The following is a 25596-nucleotide window of genomic DNA, read 5'->3' on the forward strand; positions in this document are numbered from 1 at the left end:
ACAAAAGCAGATGGATGTAGAAACAGCAGAGGATATAGCATAAGGGGATTACATTATAAAAATGGTCCTTCAGCAGATGATAGCAGAAAATCCTGAATTGGCAAAAACTACAAACACTGCCCAACCAGTCATCACCAGGCCACAATCTCCAAATTCCTCAACAATAAAGACTCTCCCAAGAAACCATTGGATTCAAAAATACTAAAGTGGAAATCTGATAAACAGACCCATGTATTGACTCTTCTCAAATCCAATGGTGAGGTGAAGCACATATCAAGGGAACAAGCACTTGGGCTGGGTGTTGAAGATCTGCAAGATCTCCTTGAGCTTACATTGTGCAGGGATGAGGATGATACAGATTCCTTGGACTTTGAATTACAATTCAAAGGAAATTTCAGGGAATTATTGATGAGGCAATAAAAATTCAAGAATAATGAAGGGTTTTGGCATCATCTGTTCCAGAGGGAGACTGTTGGGATTGAACCTTACCAAAGGAACAGTTGATAAAGCCAAAACTGGATCAGATCAGTGGATTCAGAATAAGCAGGTGTTTGCATCAGTCTTTCCCCTTGGAAGTGGCCCTAACAACTGATAACCTCTATCTACTGTCCGTCTACAACAACTGCTAATCTTCAACAACTGATCAAGCCTAAAGTCTGTAGAAGTGCAAGCACTGATGCTCAATCTACTGTCATGGTTCAAGTACTGCTGAAGACACAAAGCACTGCTAGGAGTATTACAGTGGAATGAGAAGCAGTAGTTTAGCTTGTCTCTGTAATGTATTGTAATCAGTAGTTTATAATAGCAGTAGTGTGTATAGGCCAGTGGTTACAGGTTGTTAGGAGGTTAGATGTCACTTTCATGGTGATGTCAACAAAGATGCTTCAGTGGTTTGTTCTGTACTATAAATAGAACAGTACCCTGTACTGTTCTATTAGCTCTTTTATCACAAGTCATTCTGTACGAACAAACTGTGTGAGCTCAGGCTGAGGGGGAGATTGTAATGCATGCATACAAGTGTAATTGAATCATTGAAATAAATTTAATCATTCAATTTCATGAATAAACATGTGTGTTGAAAGCAATTCTTCTATTTGACTGTGTGTGAAAGTTTGTTTCCATTTTAATTCCGCTGCAATTACTCTTTCATCTTCATAATTCTCAAACAAAAACACAATCATAAGAAACTCAGATCTTAACAAATGTAAATAAAATCAATATGTGGGGCCCTTATTGGGCCGTGAACTAGGTGGGGATGTCTTAGGCTAGGTTTCAACTATAAGTTAGTTGAAATTTAAGTATTAGTTAGGTTAGTTAGTTACTAGGTGTTATATGATGTGTTATGATGTTCGGGGACCATAACTAACTTGGTAATGTTAAAACAATGCTTCTAGTGAAAATTTGGTGTTTCGGGTAGTTGTTCGGTTGGTTACCGGTCTGTTAAGGTGCTAAACTACGCAGTTTAGTGTGCCTTATGCTACCTTTTGTGACAGTTTTGATTCCCGACACTTAGGAAAGCAACCAGGACCAATTAACCATATTTCTGCATGATATTAGTTTGTTTAAATGCTGAATTTTGCTGAATTCTGCAGAATTCTACAGTTTATGTGAATTTTAGGCACTTTCCGGCACTTAAACTATAACTAGGAAGGCAGTTTTGTGATCCTTACTTTCCTACACACTATACCAGTGTAACCCTTGGTTTCTGGCTCATTCTGTGTCTCAATACCATGTCTGTCTATGTACTGAACTCCGTCAGTATTTTTCTGATTTGTCTGACAACAATGCTACCTTTGTTTCGTGCATCATATGAATCAATAACGTCTTGCATGCAATAATGATATGACATTTGCAATATATGATGCACAGGTATGTATGATAACAATAATCAGAAAGCAATTCATGTCATAAATTGTAAGTCAGCACAGTCATTAAGCACTAATCATTGTTTAATGATTGTACGGATACCCGGAATTTTGACAGTTGTCACAAATGCTATATTATATTTTTATTGAAAATGTGTCGTGTCGGTTAATCATGTATCGGAGTTTAGTTCCAGGCCCCATATGTATTGAAAAGTATGTAAAACTGGTAAAAAGAGATCACCCTGCAAGTTATATATAAAATGATATACCAAATGGTATAAAATGATTTTGAAAAGATTTTCAAAACGTGTCGGTTAATTGTATTTACCAATGAAAACTGACGTATTTTCAAATATGGAATAGGCTGGAGCTACTCAGTTTATGCATATTGGAATTTGCGACTCCACACAAATCCTAGTAATCTTGACATTCGTTTTTGTTATTTCCGATCTGCCTGTGGATCTTTTAGTAGACTTTCCATCTGTATATTTATTTTGAACTTTTTTGACGATTGTACTTGAAATAATTAATTTATAATTCCAAGACTTCCATTGTGCTATATGTGAATATCTGTTATCAATTGTCACGCATAAACCCCAAGTCCGGGCCCATAGGGAAATCAGGGTGTGACAAATCCCCACGTAAATCGACAGTCATCTGGACAAAAAGCCCAGTCGGTATCCTAAAAGGCCCGTGGTGTGGAGTCCTACTAGTGAGCATCAGTAAAAGCTTGTAGATGAGAACCAGAGTCATGGAAAATGAGCAAGCCATGATCAAGTGTACCCTTAAGATACGGAATAACTATCACACCCACTCATAGGCGGAAGCGCAAGGTGTGAACTTGATTAGTTTCCATTGCATACGATGTAAGTAAACAAACTATATGAATAAAATAAGTACAATGTGCATCCATTCATCAACAAGAAATAGTTTACAAGTCGTAAGTTTTTCTCAAAAGACATCACAAGTTATATTGTTTTATAAAAAGACTTGTACCAAAATAAAGATTTAACAGATGAGGTTTTGCATTCCATCTTTCGCACAAGGGCGGGAGATGTGAACCAAATCCTCCAAAAGGATGACATCGCTTTCTTAACATGCTCGTTCTTGTTTCATGAAGTGCAAGGATCCACTAGTTACCTGAAATACATGTAAGTTTGAAAACTCAACATAATGTTGGTGAATTCATGTGTTTGTTTTGTATCAAATGAATCTTTAAAACAATTGAAAGTTTGTGACAACCCGTGCTCCCAAGGTTAGCATTGTCAAAATCTCATGACACTTGACTTGTATTGCTACCATTCATGTTTTACTATACGTCGTCATTATACCTACGTTGCGTAGACCTGTTAAATTTGTTTGAATACATTGAATTACTATGATATACTGATTATGAGTTTGTTACATATTAAATGGTAAATGTCTAGATTATATGAGCACACATTCTAACCATACATTAGTGCTTGTAGTAGGACACCCCGTTTAAACCGCACACATCATCCTGGTCCACATTCTCGGCCCAGTTTCCCCTAAGCCCAACCGACCCCAACCCATCTTCTTTTTATTTTTGCATGCGTGAATGTATGAAAAGGGATACACTCAACCTCTTTGCAAAATATTTCAAACCCTAAACTCCTCCCCCACTCACGAACGACGGCAGCTCTTTTCTTTGAAGTAATTGACTTTCCCTCAGCCTAGCGATTGGTTAGTATATTCTTATTATCATTTTTGATTGTTTCTAGTGGTGCATGCAATCGGTTGGTATATTAATATTATTATTTGTGATTGTTTCTAGTGGTGCATGAGGTGTTGAGTGTAAGTGCATACGTAGGATTAAACCATGAATTAGGATATTAGTTGCAAAGTGAATTGAACATGATTGATCCATGTATAAAGTTGTAAACGGCTTTTAGGGTCAACCCAAAAAAAAAACAGTTTTGTTATCTATTAGATTGTGTTGATTTGATTTGAGTAATTATTATACGCTAACGGTTCGGTAACGACTAGGGGTATTAGCAAACCACACATACTGGGCAATCATGATTGTTACTCAATGAAACGGCTGGTACTTGGTCTAAATATTAATATGATTACTAAATAAATACACTTGTTATAATATATTTAGATTGGTTGAAATCTGTTAGCGTTCCTTAATGTCGATGATGAAGTTTGATGTAACAGTTGGATTATGTGATGTTGTTATATGGTGATTAGTTGCTAGTAAATAATTGAGGTTTGATATGTAAAACTGTTTGACTTTTGTGATCATAATAAATCCCATTCTTTTGTATATATATGCGTGTAGTAATATATGATCGATGATGTGCTCATCCCTTTGCACGTGAATCTCTTGATATGTGTGATCATTGAACCATTAATTCGCACTCTTCGAGTTTGTTGTATGCGTTGGCCATATTTGTAAATATAATATATGTGCATGTCAATGCTGGTTATAATTGCTAGACCGCACACTATAGACTATGCCGAACACTCCTGTATTGGGTAATAAATTAGTTAGTCCACACACCTTGTGTTATACATTTGGCTATCTAAACTATTGTTAATTATATACACCGTATGTGTACTCATATGATGTGTGTACCTTGTATTCTACTTGATTTGTAATGTGTGCCAATACGTGAAATACTTGTATGCGAATCTGATTAAAACTTGGTAACCATAAATAGGACGTGGTTGATCAAAACTGTTAAACAAGTAAACTATCTGCCGAGCAAATCGAGGTGAGTTCACACTCTTACCAAGGCATGGGATTCCCGGGGTAGGGAATGGGACTGGATGATTATCTGTACTTACGTTGTTATTGGGAATTATGGATTACTGACCTTGGTTGGGAAAGGTCACTTATAGGTACTGCTAGACTAGTGATACATGGGGAAGCCCCCACTACTCTTCGCACACATGCCTGTAATGGCCGCGATACTGATACTGATCTTCGAACACATGCCTGGAATGGCCGCGATACTGATACTAAACTTCGCACACATGCCTGGAGGGCCGCGATACAAATAAAACTAGTCTACAATAAATGGGAACCCCCACTAATCTTCGCAAACATGCCTGGAGGGCCGCGATGTAATTATAAACGATATATGGGTTACTAAACAAGCAAACGTTTACGAAATGAACACTATTACTACACAACCCACTGTGAACTCGCTCAATTAGTTGTTGACTCTCTGTTACATGCCTTGCAGGTCGTTAGGTACACTTGGAGCTTGCACTGGGAGGCGCGGTTGTTGTGGACAAGGATCGTGAATGTTTTGTTAAGCATTATGACATTTCATACTTACACTTATGTTGGGTTTACTTTTATGCTTCCGCTAAACATTGATATTATACTTATGTTTTGAACACCTTTCATATTGGTTTGGTTGAATTACATTTACTTTTACTTATTACTTACATGTTCAATATGATTGGTGGCTTGATCCTGGTCATGTCACGCCTCCAAGCAGTGGTACTCCGCATGTGGATTTGGGGGTGTGACAGATTGGTATCAGAGCCATTGGTTATAGAGAACTTGGTTTTAATATGGGGAAAACATTTTTATTAAAACCAGACTATAACCAGTACAGTGCTCAACGATCCACAACGACGCTTCGCTCCACGTGCAAGGCTCAACACCATAGGTACTACTATTCATGTTTACTTTGCCTACTTGCTAGGATTGCATAGAACTTTGCTCGTGGTATGCTTAGATTACATTGCTTACTATTCGCTATTGCTTGAGAACACTTGTGTGCTTACTCTCTTCTGTCATCGCACTATTCGCGAACGCTCTCTCACCTATGTTACTTTTGCTATGAAGATCATGGCTGGACGCATTAACTTGACACAAGCCCAGCTGACGGCTCTCATTAACGAACAAGTTGCTGCGGCACTTGCAGCCGCACAAGCAGGAGGTATACCCTGCAGTCGTAACTCACACTAGGATCTTTAGATCCTACACTCCTAAACCAACCCTTGTGCTTAACCTTGTCCTATTCTTATACACAACAGGGCAACACGCTCAGCCACCTGTTTGCACTTTCAAGAATTTCATGGACTATCGTCCTAGAATATTTAGTGGCATGGAGGGAGTAGTGGGACTCCTCCATTGGTTTGAAAAGCTCGAGTCGGTGTTTGAGATGTGTGAATGCCCTGAGGCTCGCAGGGTGAAGTACGCCACTGGTACGCTGGAAGGAATTGCGCTGACTTGGTGGAATGCGCAAGTTCAACTTTTAAGGTTGGCAGTTGCTAACGCCACCCCTTGGAATGATTTCAAGGAGCTGATTAAACGGGAATACTGCACACGTGACGACATCCACAAGTTAGAAGTGGAGTTATTTCATTTGAAGATGACTGGGTCGGAAATTGAGGCATATACTAAACGGTCAAACGAGTTGGCCGTCCTGTGTCCAACTATGGTGGACCCTCCCATCAGGCCTATAGAGTTGTATCTCAAAGGGCTGGCACCAGAAATTCAAAGCCACGTGACATCGGCCAACCATAATAATATCCAGGATGTTCAGCGTCTTACTCATCGCCTCACAGATCAGGCAGTGGAACAGAACAGGCTGCCTAAACGTATCAGCGCTACCGATGCTACTACTTCCGCTACTCCCAGTGACAACAAGCGGAAATGGGATGGGGATTCCAGCAAGGGTTCAGCTACAGCTCAGTCTCAGGTTCAGCAACGAAAGACTAATAACTACCAGAGCCCTGGTCAGCAATCTTCGGGTAATCAAAGACAGGGTGGTTATAAGGGAAACCTTCCAAGGTGTAATGCTTGCAACAAGCACCACAACGGCCAGTGCAACAAGGATCGTTGTCAGCGGTGCCTCAAGATGGGTCATGAAGCTAAAGATTGCAGGAGCTCACGACCTGCGAATCAGAATCAACAACAACAACCACCTGCTCCACGAAACCAGCAGCAGCAGCAACAGCAGCGCGGCAACAGGGGATGCTATCAATGTGGTGCTGAAGGCCACTTCAAACGTGACTACCCCCAGTTAAACCAGAACCAGAACAACAACAACAATAACAACAATCAGGGCAATGGGAACAACAACGGGGGAAACAATAATGGCAACGATGCTAGGGGTCGTGTGTTCGTGTTGGGGCAAGGTGACGCAAGGAATGATCCTAACGTGGCTATGGGTAAGTTTCTTCTCGACGACTTTTATGTTACTGTTTTGTTTGATTCGGGTGCGGATACCAGTTATGTGTCTCCAAAAGTCATTCAAATGTTAAAACATACACCAACACCCTTAAACACCAAACATGTCGTAGAGTTAGCCAACGGTAAAAGTTTAGAAGCCACACACGTAGTCAAGGGTTGTAACATTGTCTTAGCGGGTCAGACTTTCTCTATCGATCTCATTCCTATAGCTCTGGGTAGTTTCGACATCGTCATTGGTATGGATTGGTTATCCCAACAACAAGCAGAGATCTTATGCAAGGAGAAGATCGTTCGTATTCCCCGTTCTGGTAAAGAACCTCTCGAAGTTCAAGGCGACAAGAGTGGTGCCGTGGTTGGCATCATCTCCTTTCTGACGGCTCAGACATGTTTGCGAAAGGGTCACACTGCCATTTTGGCACTTGTTACAGACGCATTAACGAAAGAGAAAAGATTAGAAGATATACCAGTTGTACGCGATTTTCCTCAAGTGTTTCCTGAAGATTTACCTGGGTTACCGCCTCACCGCCAAGTCGAATTCCAGATCGGGCTAGCTCCAGGAGCAGCACCAATAGCTCGCGCACCGTATCGTTTAGCTCCAACTGAACTGGAAGAACTGTCTAAGCAACTGCAAGAACTCTTGGATAAGGGTTTCATTCGTCCTAGCTCTTCGCCTTGGGGAGCTCCAGTTCTATTTGTGAAAAAGAAGGATGGTACCTTCCGTATGTGCATAGACTACCGTGAACTCAACAAGGTGACCGTAAAGAATCACTACCCTCTGCTACGTGTTGATGACTTATTTGGCCAGCTGCAAGGGTCGAGCTACTACTCGAAGATTGATCAGAGGTCAGGATACCATCAACTGAGAGTCCGGGAGGAGGACGTCTCCAAAACCGCATTCAGAACTCACTACGGCCATTACGAGTTCCTAGTTATGCCATTCGGGTTAACAAACACGCCTGCGGTCTTTATGGATCTTATGAATAGGGTGTGCAAACCTTACTTGGACAAGTTTGTTATTTTCTTCATCGACGACATCCTGATCTACTCTAAGAGTCAGGAGGAACACGAGCAACATTTACGACTTAACTTGGAACTTCTTCGAAAGGGACAACTGTACGCCAAGTTTTCAAAATGCGACTTCTGGCTTCGTGAAGTCCACTTTCTAGGCCATGTGGTAAACAAGGATGGGATTCATGTTGATCCATCCAAGGTAGACTCGATCAGGAACTGGCCTGCACCACGTACACCAACGGAAATACGCCAATTCTTGGGTTTGGCGGGTTATTAAAGAAGGTTCATCAAAGACTTCTCAAAGATCGCACAGCCGCTTACATTACGGACACAGAAAGGTGTTACTTATCATTGGGGAAATACACAGGAAACCGCTTTTCAGCATCTAAAGGATAGACTTTGCAGCGCACCTATTCTTTCATTGCCAGAGGGCACAGACGACTTTGTGGTTTACTGCGACGCATCAATTCAGGGTCTTGGTTGTGTATTGATGCAACGGGATAAAGTCATTGCCTACGCTTCGCGCCAACTTAAAGTTCACGAGCGGAACTACACTACACACGATTTAGAACTGGGAGCTGTTGTTTTCGCGCTTAAGATATGGCGACATTACCTGTACGGTACCAAGTGCACCATCTATACCGATCACAGGAGTCTCGAGCATATCTTCAAGCAGAAGGATTTGAACATGCGTCAACGTCGATGGGTTGAACTACTGAATGATTACGAATGCGCCATCAAGTACCATCCAGGCAAAGCCAATGTTGTGGCTGACGCTCTCAGTCGAAAGGATACTGCACCTAGACGCGTACGAGCACTACAACTTACTATTCAGTCTAGTCTTCCTGCACAGATACGAGATGCTCAGGTAGAAGCATTGAAACCAGAAAACGTCAGGGCTGAAGCCCTACGCGGCTCAAGGCAACGATTAGAACGAAAGGAAGACGGCGCCTAATATGTAACGGGGCATATTTGGGTTCCACTATATGGCGGTTTACGAGAACTTGTAATGGATGAAGCACACAAGTCCCGCTACTCGGTACATCCTGGTTCGGATAAGATGTACCACGATATCAGAACTACGTATTGGTGGCCTAGCATGAAAGCCCACATCGCAACTTACATCGGCAAATGCTTTACTTGTGGGATAGTCAAAACGGAATATCAGAAACCATCAGGCCTACTTCAGCAACCAAGGATACCACAATGGAAATGGGAGGAAATTTCCATAGATTTTGTTATTGGTCTGCCTAGATCTCAGCGTGGTAACGATACTATTTGGGTGATCGTGGATCGACTCACAAAGTCTGCACACTTCCTGGCTATTAAGGAAACAGACAAGTTCTCTAACTTAGCAGACATCTACTTGAAAGAAGTGGTTTCTAGGCACGGAGTGCCAACCTCTATTATCTCAGATCGTGATGCACGATTCACTTCAGAACTGTGGCAAGCGATGCACAAATCTTTTGGCTCTCGTTAGAGATGAGCACAACTTATCGCCCTCAAACGGATAGGCAGCCTGAGCGCACTATCCAGACTCTAGAAGACATGCTTCGGGCATGTGATATCGACTTCGGCAACAGCTGGGAAAAACATCTCCCGTTAGTAGAGTTCTCGTACAACAACAGTTACCACACTAGCATCCAAGCCGCTCCATTCAAGGCACTGTACGGGCATAAATGCCGATCACCTCTTTGTTGGGCAGAGGTGGGTGATAGTCAGATCACAGGTCCAGAAATGGTAGTTGATGCTACTGAACGGATTGCACAGATACGACAACGCATGGCGGCGGCTCGTGACCGTCAGAAAAGCTACGCTGATAAGCGCTGGAAACCACTCGAGTTCCAAGTTGGGGATCGAGTGCTACTCAAAATCTCACCCTGACCCTGGAAGGGTGTAGTTCGTTTTGGCAAACGAGGCAAGCTCAATCCACGATATGTCGGACCATTCGAAATCATAGAAAGAATAGGCAAAGTGGCCTACAAAGTGAACTTACCAGCAGAACTCGGCACAGTTCACAACGTTTTCCACGTGTCGAATCTGAAGAAGTGTCTGTCAGATGAGACCCTCATAGTTCCTTTGAAGGAACTCACTATCGACGAACACTTACATTTTGTCGAGGAACCAGTTGAAATCACGGACCGGGATGTTAAGGTCCTCAAGAACACCCGAATACCTCTTGTTCGAGTTCGTTGGAACTCCCGTCGTGGCCCAGAATTCACCTACGAACGAGAAGACCAAATGAAACTCAAGTATCCCCAGTTGTTCAAAAACAATACAACTACTACTGAGGCTGAAGCTACTACAAAATTTCGAGACGAAATTCCAAACCAACGGGGGGATGATGTGACACTCCAGGAAAACCAGGAAACCACGCAACCTAACTAGCTTCCTCAGTAACTACTTGTCAAATTTCGGGACGAAATTTCTTTCAAATTGGGGATGATGTGACAACCCGTGCTCCCAAGGTTAGCATTGTCAAAATCTCATGACACTTGACTTGTATTGCTACTATTTATGTTTTACTATACGTCGTCATTATACCTACGTTGCGTAGACCTGTTAAATTTGTTTGAATACATTGAATTACTATGATATACTGATTATGAGTTTGTTACATATTAAATGGTAAATGTCTAGATTATATGAGCACACATTCTAGCCGTACATTAGTGCTTGGAGTAGGACACCCCGTTTAAACCGCACACATCATCCTGGTCCACATTCTCGGCCCAGTTTCCCCTAAGCCCAACCGACCCCAACCCATCTTCTTTTTATTTTTGCATGCGTGAATGTATGAAAAGGGATACACTCAACCTCTTTGCAAAATATTTCAAACCCTAAACTCCTCCCCCACTCACGAACGACGGCAGCTCTTTTCTTTGAAGTAATTGACTTTCCCTCAGCCTAGCGATTGGTTAGTATATTCTTATTATCATTTTTGATTGTTTCTAGTGGTGCATGCAATCGGTTGGTATATTAATATTATTATTTGTGATTGTTTCTAGTGGTGCATGAGGTGTTGAGTGTAAGTGCATACGTAGGATTAAACCATGAATTAGGATATTAGTTGCAAAGTGAATTGAACATGATTGATCCATGTATAAAGTTGTAAACGGCTGTTAGGGTCAACCGAAAAAAAAACAGGTTTGTTATCTATTAGATTATGTTGATTTGATTTGAGTAATTATTATACGCCAACGGTTCGGTAACGACTAGGGGTATTAGCAAACCACACATACTGGGCAATCATGATTGTTACTCAATGATACGGCTGGTACTTGGTCTAAATGTTAATATGATTACTAAATGAATACACTTGTTATAATATATTTAGATTGGTTGAAATCTGTTAGCGTTCCTTAATGTCGATGATGAAGTTTGATGTAACAGTTGGATTATGTGATGTTGTTATATGGTGATTAGTTGCTAGTAAATAATTGAGGTTTGATATGTAAAACTGTTTGACTTTTGTGATCATAATATATCCCATTCTTTTGTATATATATGCGTGTAGTAATATATGATCGATGATGTGCTCATCCCTTTGCACGTGAATCTCTTGATGTGTGTGATCATCGAACCATTAATTCGCACTCTTCGAGTCTGTTGTATGCGTTGGCCATATTTGTAAATATAATATACGTGCATGTTAATGCTGGTTATAATTGCTAGACCGCACACTATAGACTATGCCGAACACTCCTGTATTGGGTAATAAACTAGTTAGTCCACACACCTTGTGTTATACATTTGGCTATCTAAACTATTGTTAATTATATACACCGTATGCGTACTCATGTGATGTGTGTACCTTGTATTCTACTTGATTTGTAATATGTGCCAATACGTGAAATACTTGTATGCGAATCTGATTAAAACTTGGTAACCATAAATAGGACGTGGTTGATCAAAACTGTTAAACAAGTAAACTATCTGCCAAGCAAATCGAGGTGAGTTCACACTCTTACCAAGGCATGGGATTCCCGGGGTAGGGAATGGGACTGGATGATTATCTGTACTTACGTTGTTATTGGGAATTATGGATTACTGACCTTGGTTGGGAAAGGTCACTTACAGATACTGCTAGACTAGTGATACATGGGGAAGCCCCTACTACTCTTCGCACACATGCCTGTAATGGCCGCGATACTGATACTGATCTTCGCACACATGCCTGGAATGGCCGCGATACTGATACTAAACTTCGCACACATGCCTGGAGGGCCGCGATACAAATAAAACTAGTCTAAAATACATGGGAAACCCCCACTAATCTTCGCAAACATGCCTGGAGGGCCGCGATTTAAATATAAATGATATATGGGTTACTAAACAAGCAAACGTTTACGAAATAAAACTATTACTAAACAACCCACTGTGAACTCGCTCAACTAGTTGTTGACTCTCTGTTACATGCCTTGCAGGTCGTTAGGTACAGTTGGAGCTTGCACTGGGAGGCGCGGTTGTTGTGGACAAGGATCGTGAATGTTTTGTTAAGCATTATGACATTTCATACTTACACTTATGTTGGGTTTACTTTTATGCTTCCGCTAAACATTGATATTATACTTATGTTTTGAACACCTTTCATATTGGTTTGGTTGAATTACATTTACTTTTACTTATTACTTACATGTTCAATATGATTGGTGGTTTGATCCTGGTCATGTCACGCCTCCAAGCGGTGGTACTCCGCGTGTGGATTTGGGGGTGTGACAAAGTTCTTGTATAGAAAACCCGGTATGTAAAGCGTCTATGAAATCGTTGATCATTAATGTTTTGCAATGACATTAATATGTGTGCCGACATAGGAAGCAATCCAACCTTGACGATTTTTGTGTCGATTACCCTCGACTGGGACGCAAAAGCACTCTGACAGGTCTCACGGACCAAGAGTGGAGCTCGCCAAAACCCGATAGATCTACCCCTTTCGTTCCTCAGTCTATATGTGTGATTAATGGTGCTTAAATTCCACCCTAAATGTCGTCGAGTTGCGAGTGTTACCAACACAATTATTGTAAGAATTCCGTGACTAAAAGAATCAGGTGCTCTTGTTTCATCTCTATGAGTCCCTTGATATTTGATTGGAGACAAAATGCAAAAAGTTGTCACTGTATTTCTAATGGCTACTTATTGACCAAATAAGTTGCTCACTGTATAAATTTCAAATGATTATTGCCTTCAAATGGAAAAAAGACCCCGATTTTTCATGATCAAATATATGGTATAAAAACAACTATAGACACCCATCAAAACTATAATAATTCAAACGCCAATATAAACAACAACAACCATACCCAATAAATCCAACAAATAACAAAAAAGAAAAAATCAGTAGGGTCTAAAAAGGGTGCTTCTATGGATATATAGAGGTTGTTTCTATAGAGACCACTGACACCAATAATTGGTACGGTCTAGGAAGGGTGCTTCTATACAAACAACCAGGCCTAAAAATATAGAAATAGAGATCTATCAAATAACATAAGTGGTGGAGAAGTAACATACGAAAATAAAAAAGATATAGAGAATTATAAGACTACATATAGACATTAGACATATATGCAGAAAAACAATTACATGCAAAGTCAACCCAAAGTTTAAGGAAATCTAAGCATGTACCACAACACTAAGACATGAATGAAACATCTCTTAAAAATCCCAAACCTTAATCGTCTCCGGAAACCCCTATCCTTGATCATGTCCTTAGAGATATGCGACTCTAACAAATCATGCCTGATCCGCTCAACAATTAAGGGTTCCACTACTCTAACTAGCGATGTCGACTGCCTCCTATTCACATTCTTAAACCAACTCAATCTTCCCCTTTTATCTTATTCAATATACTCATCACTCCAAACATTTTCTTTACAAAACCTCATTTTTTATCTGGTATAACCTCATGTGCTACACATCCACCTTAAAATCTTCATCTTTGCTACCTTTATCTTGTACATATGTCTTATTGTCTTTATGGCCCAATAGTCTGTGCATGCCACATAGCATATCTAAATGCAACCCTCCATGTAAATGTCAATATAAATAAAAACTTATGTATAATACTTTCTTTATTACATTAAGAAATTTACAATTTCATTATAAAGTTTTTCCTTTAAAAAAAAAAAGTAATAAGAGAAAGCAAAGCAAAGCAAAACAAAACAAAAATAAAAAACACAAAGAAAAACATAAACCTTATAACGAAAGACGTAAAAAACCACATCTATAAAGTAAATTTGTGTCATGTCTCTATTGAAACTAATGACATATTTATCTATAAGGAAGTTCCAAGCATTTAGGAATCATTCTCCTTAAAGCTCATAAGTCATTCCAACCTTCAACAACTTCTTATGAGGAACATCGAACACGCTATAACTTTGCCTCAAGTTCTTCTTCATAAAATTGTAAGCATAATTGATCAAGAACCTTTTCCCGAGCGAAGACCCGTCCCTCGACACAATCTCGTGTTCGCCCACCAAGTGCACGACTCCAGATCGCCAAGCTTTGTCTAGTTTCACAACATCCTCATCCGCAATACGACCTTGTTGTGGGTCAGTTCCAAAATCAAATGCAATGAAATCCTTCAGGCGTTCGATCAAAATCTTCTCGAATGACTCTTTTTCATTGCGGACATCAGTGTACCCATACCTAACCACACACCTAAAAACATACATCTCGTTTGGCTTCACTCTTCTAAACAAGAACCTCTCTTCTGGTGCCACTCTACTAACTGGCAACGACTTGATGGAAACAAACACTATGACCGAATGTAAAGCAGGCACATTGTTAACATAGTGTTTGAAGATTGGTGGAATGCCATGGGCGAGCTCCGAATAGAAAATTGCAAGTCCTCCCATGTGACTAATGTTCGGGTCTGTAGCAATGTCTTTTATGGCTTCTTGTGACACTTTGTGATCAAGCTCATAGTTGTATTTTGCTCGGTAAACATAGTTCCAAGTGCACATTATGAACATTAGCACGAGAGCAAATGTAAATGGCAAGTATCCACCTTTCGCGAATTTGTAGAAAACTGCACTTAAGTAAAGATATTCTGTGGAGCTAATCACAAGCACATATAACATCACGAGAAGTATATTGGTTTTCCATATAACAAGCATGATCACCACCAAAAATCCAGAGGTTAGAGTCTCAGCAAATATCACCGCAATTCCTACATAGTTTAACATGTTAGAAATTAGTCAAATACCACAAAACCGTTGATGTTTTTTAATAAATAAATAAATAAATGGTTGGAACTCTTACCGTAAGCATTACCGATCTTTGCAGTAGTTTTGAATGAAGCCGTTACTAAAACACAACCAATCATTAAAAGATAATTCATTTCAGGTATGTAAACTTGCCCTTCATACTTAGCTGAAGTATGCACGACTTGAACACGAGGAAAACATCCTAGCGAAAGTGATTGTTTGATGATGGAGAATGTCCCAGATATCATAGCCTGACTTGCTATAATCGCGGCCATCACAGCCACCACGAAAACCGGCCAGTACAAAGCGCTTGGAAGTGACTTATAAAATGTGTCCCCCACTAATTCACTATGCTTTCTTAGCCATGCTGCCTGGCCGCTATAGGCAGTGATTATAGCAGGATAAACCACACAACCCATGCTTATTTGTATCGATTTAACCGTAAAGTGTCCAAGATCAGCAAACATGGCTTCGGTTCCTGTAATGGCAAGAACTACTCCACCGAGCGAAATCCACCCATCTTTTCCGTTTCGTTTGAAATAATCGACGATGTATTTAGGGTTTATTGCTTTTGCGACTGAAGGGTCGTACTTGATGAAATTGTACACGCCAATTCCAGCAATGAGCGAAAACCAGACACTAATAATGGGGGCGAACCCGTAGCCAACTTTATCAGTTCCAAACCTTTGGACCATGAATAAAATTATCAAGATTATCACTGATATTATCACGATCCTCCCTGCATCAATTCATTTTCATGGTGTTAGAAAACTTATATCACATAATAATTAGTTGAGTTTGATCAAGAAAATATTGTGCGACATATGAATTTAATTAAATACTTTTTAAGTAGTAAATATTAAAAGTGAACTATACACCATTGTCAATAAGTAAAGAGTACGAATTGATTTAATTAGTTTAAGCATATAAAAAAATAGTTACATCTTATAATAATTAAATACTTCCAAGGATTTTTATCATATAATATGAAAGGAAACGTGATTTAGAGATCCACGCTTCCATGTTCATCGGAGAATTATATTACTGACACTTGGACTTAACCAAGGGTTAACCTAATGTGTAACGGTTGAATCTCACTTTATTCGATTTTAGTATGTATCAATTATAAAATTTTATTATAGGAAATTTGATCACTACTTTGTTTTAAATTTTATCACCCCAACTATTGTTGATCAGTTAGTGACATCCACAAGTGTGTTCTGTCATCACGTCGTTAACTCATCATTAACTTTTGATCTTGTTACTATACTTTTGGGGTGTACAAAGATCCTTAAAACCTTCCTAAGATCCCAATGACACTCCGAAAAGTATAGTACCAAGATCAAAAGTTAGTGATCAATTAACGACGTGGTGACAGAACATACTAAGTGTTAAATTGAGGGTGACGGACGTCAAAGTGATAGTTGGGGATGACCGCGGCTAATAGCCAATAGTTAGAGGTGATAAAATCCAATAACCCTATTATTTATTTAAAACTGAATATTTAATCTCTAGTAATCAAGTAATTATAATTCACACTGAAATTTAACCATTGTAAGGTCATCCGTAATCATAAAGCCCCTTATAGGGTGTTATGCGACACGTGTCGTGCCACGTCACACAGGGGCTTTATGGGGCGTTATATCACTAGAGCCCGTCATAAAGCCCCTACTTATCATTACCTAATTATTAATTTTTGTTTTTATTAATTAATTATAAAAACCCTTGATTTTTTGTGATTGGTCAAATTTTTTAAAACAACCTCCATCATGCCGCTATATGCATAGCGCCTCCCCCCCCCCCCAAAAAAAAAAAAAAAAAAAAAAAATCCCCCATAGCGCCGCCCGTCGTAGTGTACGGGGCGCTATGGGGCGCTATAAATAAAAAAAATGGCCAAATAACACCCCATTACAAGGGTCTAAGTTTAAACAATTAATTATTATTATTAAATGCACCCAACCAATTTCATGACCAAAATATTAGATTGGAGCAATAAAGCATGAACATAACCAATATGACTCAAAAGATTGGAATATTCTTTGGCTGTTCATTATTTAACTATTAATTAATAATAATTAATAATTAATAATTTAGCAAAATATATTTTCTTTCCCATGTTTCATTACTTGAAACCACTTTTGGTAACCATATTATTCGTCTTTATGTGACCTTACGTCGGAAAATGCCATGTAACAAGGCTAGTAAGATGACACGCATCTAAAAATAAGACGATACATTGTTTGTATTTTATGGCAAATTAAAGAAATTGACGTGTAAGAAAAGACAAGAGTCATAGTTGAATGTCCAAAACTAACCTTCTGTCATTGAATCCGTTGCTTCTTTCAGTCCTGATACAGCGGATAATACTATACGGAGAATTACATATGTTAGAGATGATTGAAATCACCGGCACGAGAACAACAAAAAGGGTAAACCTATTCACCTGATATTGAAGGAGTCAGGATGCCATCACCAACGACCATAGAAGTCCCAAGCATCGCAACGAAAAGAAGTGCAAACTTAGCAAAGCCGCTTTGCTCCAGATTATTTTTGACCTTTGATGATATTGTGTTACGTTTGCTTGGCAATTCAAGTTGGAAATTCGAAACCTCCCGGTCCTCTGGTTGTTCGCTTGGGATCAAACCTATTTTTGCATATCGACATAATTTCGAGTACAACGCAAAAGTACCCCCTGTTGCCAAAAAAAAAAAAATCAACATAGCTAGTCGATTCATTGTTAACGCAATTTTTCAGTATTTTTTTTTTATATTTTATACATTTTTATGTATATGTTTAATATTATGTTTTAAACAAATGAAAACTTCTCATTTAGAAATTAAAATATATAAAGGCTTGTTTTTCTTTTTATTTATTGACTTAGATTTCGCGTAGTCAACGCGTTATCACAAAATATTCGTTAGAAAAAATTATTAGTTTTTACAAATCAGTTACCACCTACTCTAGTATATAGATCTAACCTTAATTTTTGATTGCATCTAGGTATAATATATTTATATATTATTTAAGTTTTCAATTATGCATTGCATCTAGGTATAATATATTAATATATTATTTAAGTTTTCTATCATGCATAATGCATTATTTCGTCACTAAAGAATAACCATTGGTTTTTCCAATTTATCATAGTTTTCGTTAACATAAACTCGAATATTTAGGGGATATTATGTATCTTTGGTCATATCAACTAAGAGGCTATTTCGCAACATTTGAATGGTTAAGTGCTGAAATATTAAGAGGTCTGAACCATTAAGTGTTGAACCAGTAAAAGATCTGAACCATTAAGAGCCTGGATAATGCTTAACCGTTCAGAGACAAATGTCTGACAAATTCAGGTTAGAGGTCTTAACCATTCAGACTCTGTATAAATCTTAACCATTCAGAGGCAAATGTTTAAACCATTCAGGCATCTGCTTGTGAAATAAACAGTCTGAACCATTAAGTGCTGAACCAGTAAAAGGTCTGAACCATTAAGAGGTAAACAAACAGCCCCTAAGAGAATTAAATTAAATTAATCAATAGAGAAAAAACCCACCGTCACCGTTATCATTGGCATGCAAAACAATTGTCACGTACTTAATAACAGGAATTAGGGTTATCGTGTAGAAGATCAGTGACAAAACACCCAAGATGTCATCTTCGTGTTTGATCCCTTTCGTAAACGTGCTTGAGTACACGTACAACGGCGATGTCCCGATGTCGCCATAGACCACTCCGATACTTTGGAAAGCAAGTCTTAGTATCACTCCCCAATCCTTCATAAAAAATTATATTGTGAATAACAAGCTATAAAATTACAAAACGTTTCTTTTTTTTAGGGTACTATCACATATCACAGGGGTAAAATCTTGAGCGTTCATCAGTGAAACATGCAAGGTCAAGATTTTATCTCCTGTGATACATACAAAAGAATGGTACCCAACATAATTAAAATCTAACCTTAGTGTTATGGTGACCGTGGTGGCCGCCAATTTTAGCGGCCTCGATATCTAAGGAATCGTGACGCTTCAAGCCTGAGAATTCGCTTTCATAAAGTAGATGATCGGGTGTTCGTTCAGAATGGATATGATCGCTATTCTCTTCTTCGAAGTTGGAGTTTCGTCGACTGCCGCCAGGCGTGGAGACGTTGGAGTTTCGTTTGCTGCCGATAGGAGTGGAGACGGTGGAGTTCCTTATGCTACCACCGGGGGTTGACATGGTGGCGGTAAGGATTCCGGCGAGATGGGAATGAAGTGGGAGAAAGACTAGAGATATAGGTAGTTATATATAGGATGTTTCTTTACCATGAAGAAAAATAAATTTATATTAATGTGGTAATATTGACAATTCATTGTATTTGTGTGTATCCTCACTACCCTTTTTTCCTTTTTTATCCAAATCGGTTTAATATAATCGGATCACAGATGAAATATGACATGCTATCAAAAATTTAATCCGATAATAAATTTACGAACACACGGTTTGAAATATGTTTACATGGGCAAAAATAGAATGGGTTTTGTTATAAATGATTTTAAATTATCTTATTTATATATTTTATTAAAAAAAATATTCCACACATGGTTTGCGTTAATCTAGACACTTATATATCATTCAGTTATCATGTAACTCTAACATGGATACATGCATGATTATCGTGACATGTGACGATGAAAGAAAATAGAGGTAGTCTAACAAAGCCTGATAAGCAATCTTATCGTGACATGTGACAAGGAAACAAAACCAATATTTAATGTATACTTTGTAACTCTTTTTGAAACTTCTTCTCTTTTTTTAATAGGTAAATAACTTTTCATATGATATTATATACATAAAAATTTATGACATTTCATACGATATTATATACAAAATTTTACACCATAAAATAGACCACTATTTTATTTTTAATTTGAGTATACTGTAGTTTCTTCAATGCTATGTTGTTTTACATGTTTTTGTACCATATGCATGGTCTTTCAAAAAAGAATTTTAATTTTTTATTTTGATTCAAAGATTTTATTTTTTTTTTTAATTTTAACCTCTTTGATTTTTTTTAAGAATAAACTGTCATTTTGATCCCTGTGATTTGGGCACTTTTGTCATTTTAGTCCAAATTTCAAACTTTTTAAATCTGGGTTCCTGTGGTTTCACTTTTATTGTCATTTTAGTCCAAAATCCAAAAACCTCATATTTTGACTGTTGAAAGCTGATTGTTTTGTCCTTTTCTTCAGGGGCATTTGGTCATTATACCTTTATTATAACATATTATTAATTAAAAATAAATATATATAACTAATCAAATTATATATAACCAATTATATATAAACAACTAATCCCGTCTCTCTCATACACATCCTCTCTCTCTCTCTCTCTCTCTCTCTCTCTCTCTCTCTCTCTCTCTCTCTCTCTCTCTCTCTCTCTCTCTCTCTCTCTCTCTCTCTCTCTCTCTGCGACTACTATTACGCAACAACAACTTCATCTCTGAATGTTCAATCGCAAAGATCCCAGACCTGCAATCTTTCAATTTTCGATAACAAACAGATCTGCAACTGGGGGTTTTATCAGCAATCAGGGTTTTATCGGCAATGGAGGTTTATTTGGCTGAGAAAACAGGGATTGAAAGGGTTTCGATGTGAAAATAAGGGTTCTCTAGATGACGATAACTACCTGTGCGTTTTTAGGTGGATTGATGCGGTTTCTGATACTAGATCTGAGGATATAAGCGGCGTACTAGGGCTTCAATGCCGGCGGCTGAGGGTAGAGGCTGTGGTATTGAGGGTGTACGGTGGTGGTGGGTGTACGGTGGTGGAGGGTGTACGGTGGTGGAGGGGAGACGATGGTGGTGGGTGTACCGTGGTGGAGGGGAGACGTTGGTGGTGGGTGATTCCGGTACAAGTGAAACCCTTCGTTTCTCTCTCTAACTGTTCACTGGCGAAACGAAACCCTTTGTTTCTCTCTCTAACTGTTCACCGGTGACATCGCCGGAGAAGATGAACCCTTCGTTTCTCTCTCTAACTGTCCACTGTCGGGTGTCCACCGGACTCTCCGTCTGGTTCCGATCCATTTGAGTGAATTGAACAGGATTATAGTGGATTTGTAGGGGGTAATTGTTAGGGTTTTGTGGAGAGAAAGATCACCGAAGAGAATATTGGAGTTGATTTTTGGGTCTTTTGTTTAGAGGCATGATTTACGGAGATGATATTGTGTTAGATGATGGATGTTAAGGCTGGTGAGTTTAGAGAGAGAGAGAGAGAGGAGAGAGAGACTGAGTTTCAGATTTGGGGGTTGAAGATGATGTAAATGGGGAAAGGAGAATTAATAAGGGTATTTAATTTAGTTTTATAATTAATAAAATGTTAAATGAAAAGCACTTGAACAAAAATACCCCTGAACAAAAAGACAAAATAAGCATGTTGGAACAGTAAAAATTAAGAGTTTTTGAATTTTGGACCAAAATGGCAAGAAAAGTGAAAGCACAGGGACCCAAATTTAAAAAGTTTGAGAATTGGACTAAAATGGCAAAAGTGTTCAAACCACAGGGACCAAAATGGCAGTTTACTCTTTTTTTAACGTTAAACCAAAAGTTTTCATTTGTTGCAATTTAACCTTAACACTTTTTTATTTTCAACTTTGGTCACCTATAATTTTCATCTTTCTCAATTTTTTCGTTTTATGTTTCGTTCAAAATTTTGCTAGTCAACACGATGCAACATGTGTATGTGGTTCAACATTTTTGTCTGTTTTTCCTATTTGAAAGGCCCGTCGCAACGCATCTATTATTCTCCGTTTGACAAGTTCATTCCAATGTGTAGATCCTAAATCGACTTAGTTTTTATTTCTATATTTTACGTTTCGTTCTAATTTCTTCGCATTAACACGTCGCAACGGGTGTGCGTGATTCAATGATTTTATGTCTGTTTTCGTTCAATGTTATTTTTTTTCCTTTTTCTATTTATTTTGTTTAACGAGCTCTTCTGTTGTTTGTGGTGTGGCATACGGCTACTTGGCGATTTTACAAACGTTTTTAACCTATTAATTTTTTTACTAAAAAAATTTGTTTCGAGTTTACCCTTATACCTCCTTTACTTAAAAAACAATTTTTTATGTGTACATTTTTATTTACGCGTCGGTATGAATTCGATTGCTCTATTTGTCGTAAACTTTTTTCTGCAACGAGTCAGATCAAATATAATACTTTTTGTTAAAAAAAAAAATTATGTGCTTACTTTTATGTGCGTTTGAGTGTAAATTCGAGTTGGTGTATTTTTCAACGTAAACTTTTTTGAGAAATCAGTGAGTTCAAATATAATGTGTTTCTGTGCTTATTTTATGAATGTTTCGTTAATTTTGTTTCGAACCAAGTGGAGTCAAATTGTGATTTCTTTTTTTTTCCTTTCTTTTTCAAAAGTTCTAATTATTCTCTTTTGATTATGTGTATCAGCTTTTCCGTTATAGCCGTTACGTTTTCTATGATATGTCTAAATGCACATTTTCATATGGTTAACGCGTCACATAACGTTTAGACTAATTCATTCGATGTTTGCGATGTACCCATATTGCAACGCACGCGGGTCTTATTGCTAGCTCTAGTATACATTCATAATTGTATTATTTTAGCGCACATGTAATAAATAGAAAATCTTCTAAATAGGTATCATAATAAGTTTTCCTTTATAAGATATATATGAATAATAAGTTTTCCTTTATAAAATATATAAATTTTATACAAATTTTCCTATCAACGGGCTTAAGGAAGTTCATTATGTGAAACTCTCTTTTAAAACCAAAGGCAAATCAAGCGCATATTCCGTTTTTTAAACAAAATGCCTAGGCAAACCACATCATTCTTTGTTCCAATAAAAGCATGTGATATTTAAATTTTTAAACATCAACTTTTCAAATTCATAATCTAGCTAAGAATATATTATACCATAAGCTCATAATCAACAGAAGCCATAGTTCCGCTAGACAATTTTTAAGGTATTTCCCGCACTGGGACCAGAGTGACTGGTCGGCGGCGTGGGTGGTCAAACCCGATAGATATATCAATTCTTCTTCTGCCCTCATCCGAGGCAAATAATTATGGCGGTCCGGAAGGTTCCATGAAGGTAAAACAATGGATACAATTTGGTTTCATGCTTATGAATGATATATTCCTATGTACTTGGAAATTTAACATATCTATTTTCAAACTACGTGTCTTCCCCCAAAATTTTTTATAAAACTTTATTTGAAGCGGGGCCATGAAGACTCACGTATAAAATATAATAAAAGACTATAAAACTATTTAAGCATGTTTTGCCCCCAAAATGTTTAAAAACAGTAAAAATAAGGGTCGTGAAAATCACCTTCAATAGCGTTAGCTAGTCCTAGAAATTATTTTCCAAAAGCCTACAAATAAAAGTGATCGACTCGTATCCTAAGCATAAGGTACACTTAGACAACCATTCTAATATTATATTTTCTAAGTTGTTCACCCAACTTATGATATTGAAACAAACGCTTTATCTTTCGAAAACATTGTAATAAAAAATAATGTTTTTATTTAAAAAAAAACACAATCCAAACGACCCGTTGGTGATTCTACTTTTGGTTAAGTTTATGTATATATTTTTATAAGTGTTAAAGTTAATATTTCACACAAAGATACTTAGGACCGTCGTTTATTTTAAAAACCATTCGTAAACCACATGGTATATATATACACACATATTTATGCACAAAATTCCACATTTAAGCCTATTTCACGCTTATGTATAAATATATGTTTCTTAAAAAAAAATACTATTTTAGAGGCTATTTGGCAACTTCAAAATGGTTAAGTATTGAACCAATAAGAGATCTGAACCATTAAGTGCTGAACCAGAAAGAGGTCTAAACCATTAAGAGGCAGTATAAAGCTTAACCATTCAGAGGCAAAGAGGAAAATATCTGACTAATTCAGATTTGATGTCTTAACCATTCAGACAAAGTATAATACTTAACTATTCAGACATCTGCTCACAAAACAAAGAGTCTGAACCATTAGGTGTTAAACCAGTAAAAGATCTGAACCATTAATAATCCCACTAAGAACGAAACAAACACCCCCTTAGACTTGTATTTCTTAAAAATTCATGTTTACTATAACTCTATTGTTATTAAACCTTAAAATCACCTTTTTAAATCATTAATAATTATATTATGAACTTTATTTATAAACATTTAAAATTTAAGTTTCAAATACTTATATTGAATGTATATATATTGTTCTCAAAACTTGTAAATTTGACGTTTTTAGGGTCTACTTTTCCTGTATAGTCGTTCGCGGGGAAATGGTTAATGTTTATTTGTAAGGTTCTCTTTTCCATAATGTTAGATTACTTACAAAAGAATAATTTTTCGGACATCAAAATACCAACTTTGACACATAATAGAAATTTTACAAAATTTGGGCATGACCCGTTCGTAAAACGGACATGCCCCCTGTTTTTGACATAATAGACAACATTTTGAGGGAGTGATGAACTCCCTAATTTCTGCCTTTAACACGCCATAGAAACGATTTATCTTCATTCTTTCGGTTGTTACCAATTCCCCACAGAACTTCATCTTATCCATGAAAGCGTTTGAGATTTCATTTACCGACTCATTTTTCTGCCGGAGGCGTAAGAAATCCTCCTGAATCTTATCGATAGCCGACTGAGGACAATGATATCTCATGAAGGGCCCCTTAAACTCTTGCCAAGTCATAATTTGAAGTCTATCTTCGCCTACTTCTTTACTGTGCGCATCCCACCAATCTTTCGCCTGATGGGTTAGTAGACCGGTAGCGAACATCACTTGATCTTCCTTATCGCACCGACTTCGTATAAACACTGCCTCTATATTAGAGATCCATCTTTGACATTCGATTGGATCGATTTTACCGTCATATGTTGTCGGATGGCATGCCATAAAGTCTTTATATGTGCACCTTCGCTCCTTGCCTTTACCTTTGGATCCCTCAATTAGTTCTTTCAACTCCTCGATCTTACTGGTCATCATAGCATCCACGACTCCCAAAACTCGGCTTTCTACTTCTTGAGCTAATCGGGGAAGATTAGCTTGCATGACCCCTTCCGCTACTTCTGTAACTTTGCTTTCAAATGCTTCTTGTCTAGCCACATCATTGTTATCATCATTATCATCATTAATATTTCTTGCATCAGCCATCTACAAAATGTTATATTTTTGTTGAATGCAAATCACAGACTTTCAGTATATCATTATTCCTCAATCAACATTTACTTAGTCCATCTCATGTCGTTCGGCTCATCACTTTTTATTTTTACGAGTTCATTCTGGTTGTAATCAC

The 25596-nt window shown here is 38.0% G+C and overlaps 1 protein-coding gene across 1 annotated transcript; it reads right to left on the reverse strand.

The window, feature by feature from the left end:
* Window positions 1–14108: 14108 nt before the first annotated feature.
* LOC110884225 (potassium transporter 19) lies at window positions 14109–19511 on the reverse strand. The gene is made up of 6 exons (XM_022131907.2): window positions 19221–19511; window positions 18817–19036; window positions 17707–17955; window positions 17579–17629; window positions 15319–16002; window positions 14109–15226 (listed from the first exon to the last, which is right to left on the reverse strand). The coding sequence occupies exons 1-6, from the start codon at window positions 19476–19478 to the stop codon at window positions 14367–14369; spliced, it is 2322 nt and encodes a 773-aa protein (XP_021987599.1). The 5' UTR covers window positions 19479–19511; the 3' UTR covers window positions 14109–14366.
* Window positions 19512–25596: the final 6085 nt, after the last annotated feature.

Source organism: Helianthus annuus, chromosome 10, assembly GCF_002127325.2.
Source record: "Helianthus annuus cultivar XRQ/B chromosome 10, HanXRQr2.0-SUNRISE, whole genome shotgun sequence".
Taxonomy (NCBI): Eukaryota; Viridiplantae; Streptophyta; class Magnoliopsida; order Asterales; family Asteraceae; genus Helianthus; species Helianthus annuus.

Excerpts from the sequence above, each read along its gene's own strand:
- LOC110884225 (XM_022131907.2), bottom strand. The coding sequence starts at position 19,478 with ATGTCAACCCCCGGTGGTAGCATAAGGAACTCCACCGTCTCCACTCCT. Across the intron at positions 16,003-17,578 it reads AACGGATTCAATGACAGAAG|GGAGGATCGTGATAATATCA; the intron begins GTTAGTTTTGGA and ends GAATTGATGCAG. Across the intron at positions 15,227-15,318 it reads AAAGATCGGTAATGCTTACG|GAATTGCGGTGATATTTGCT; the intron begins GTAAGAGTTCCA and ends TAAACTATGTAG.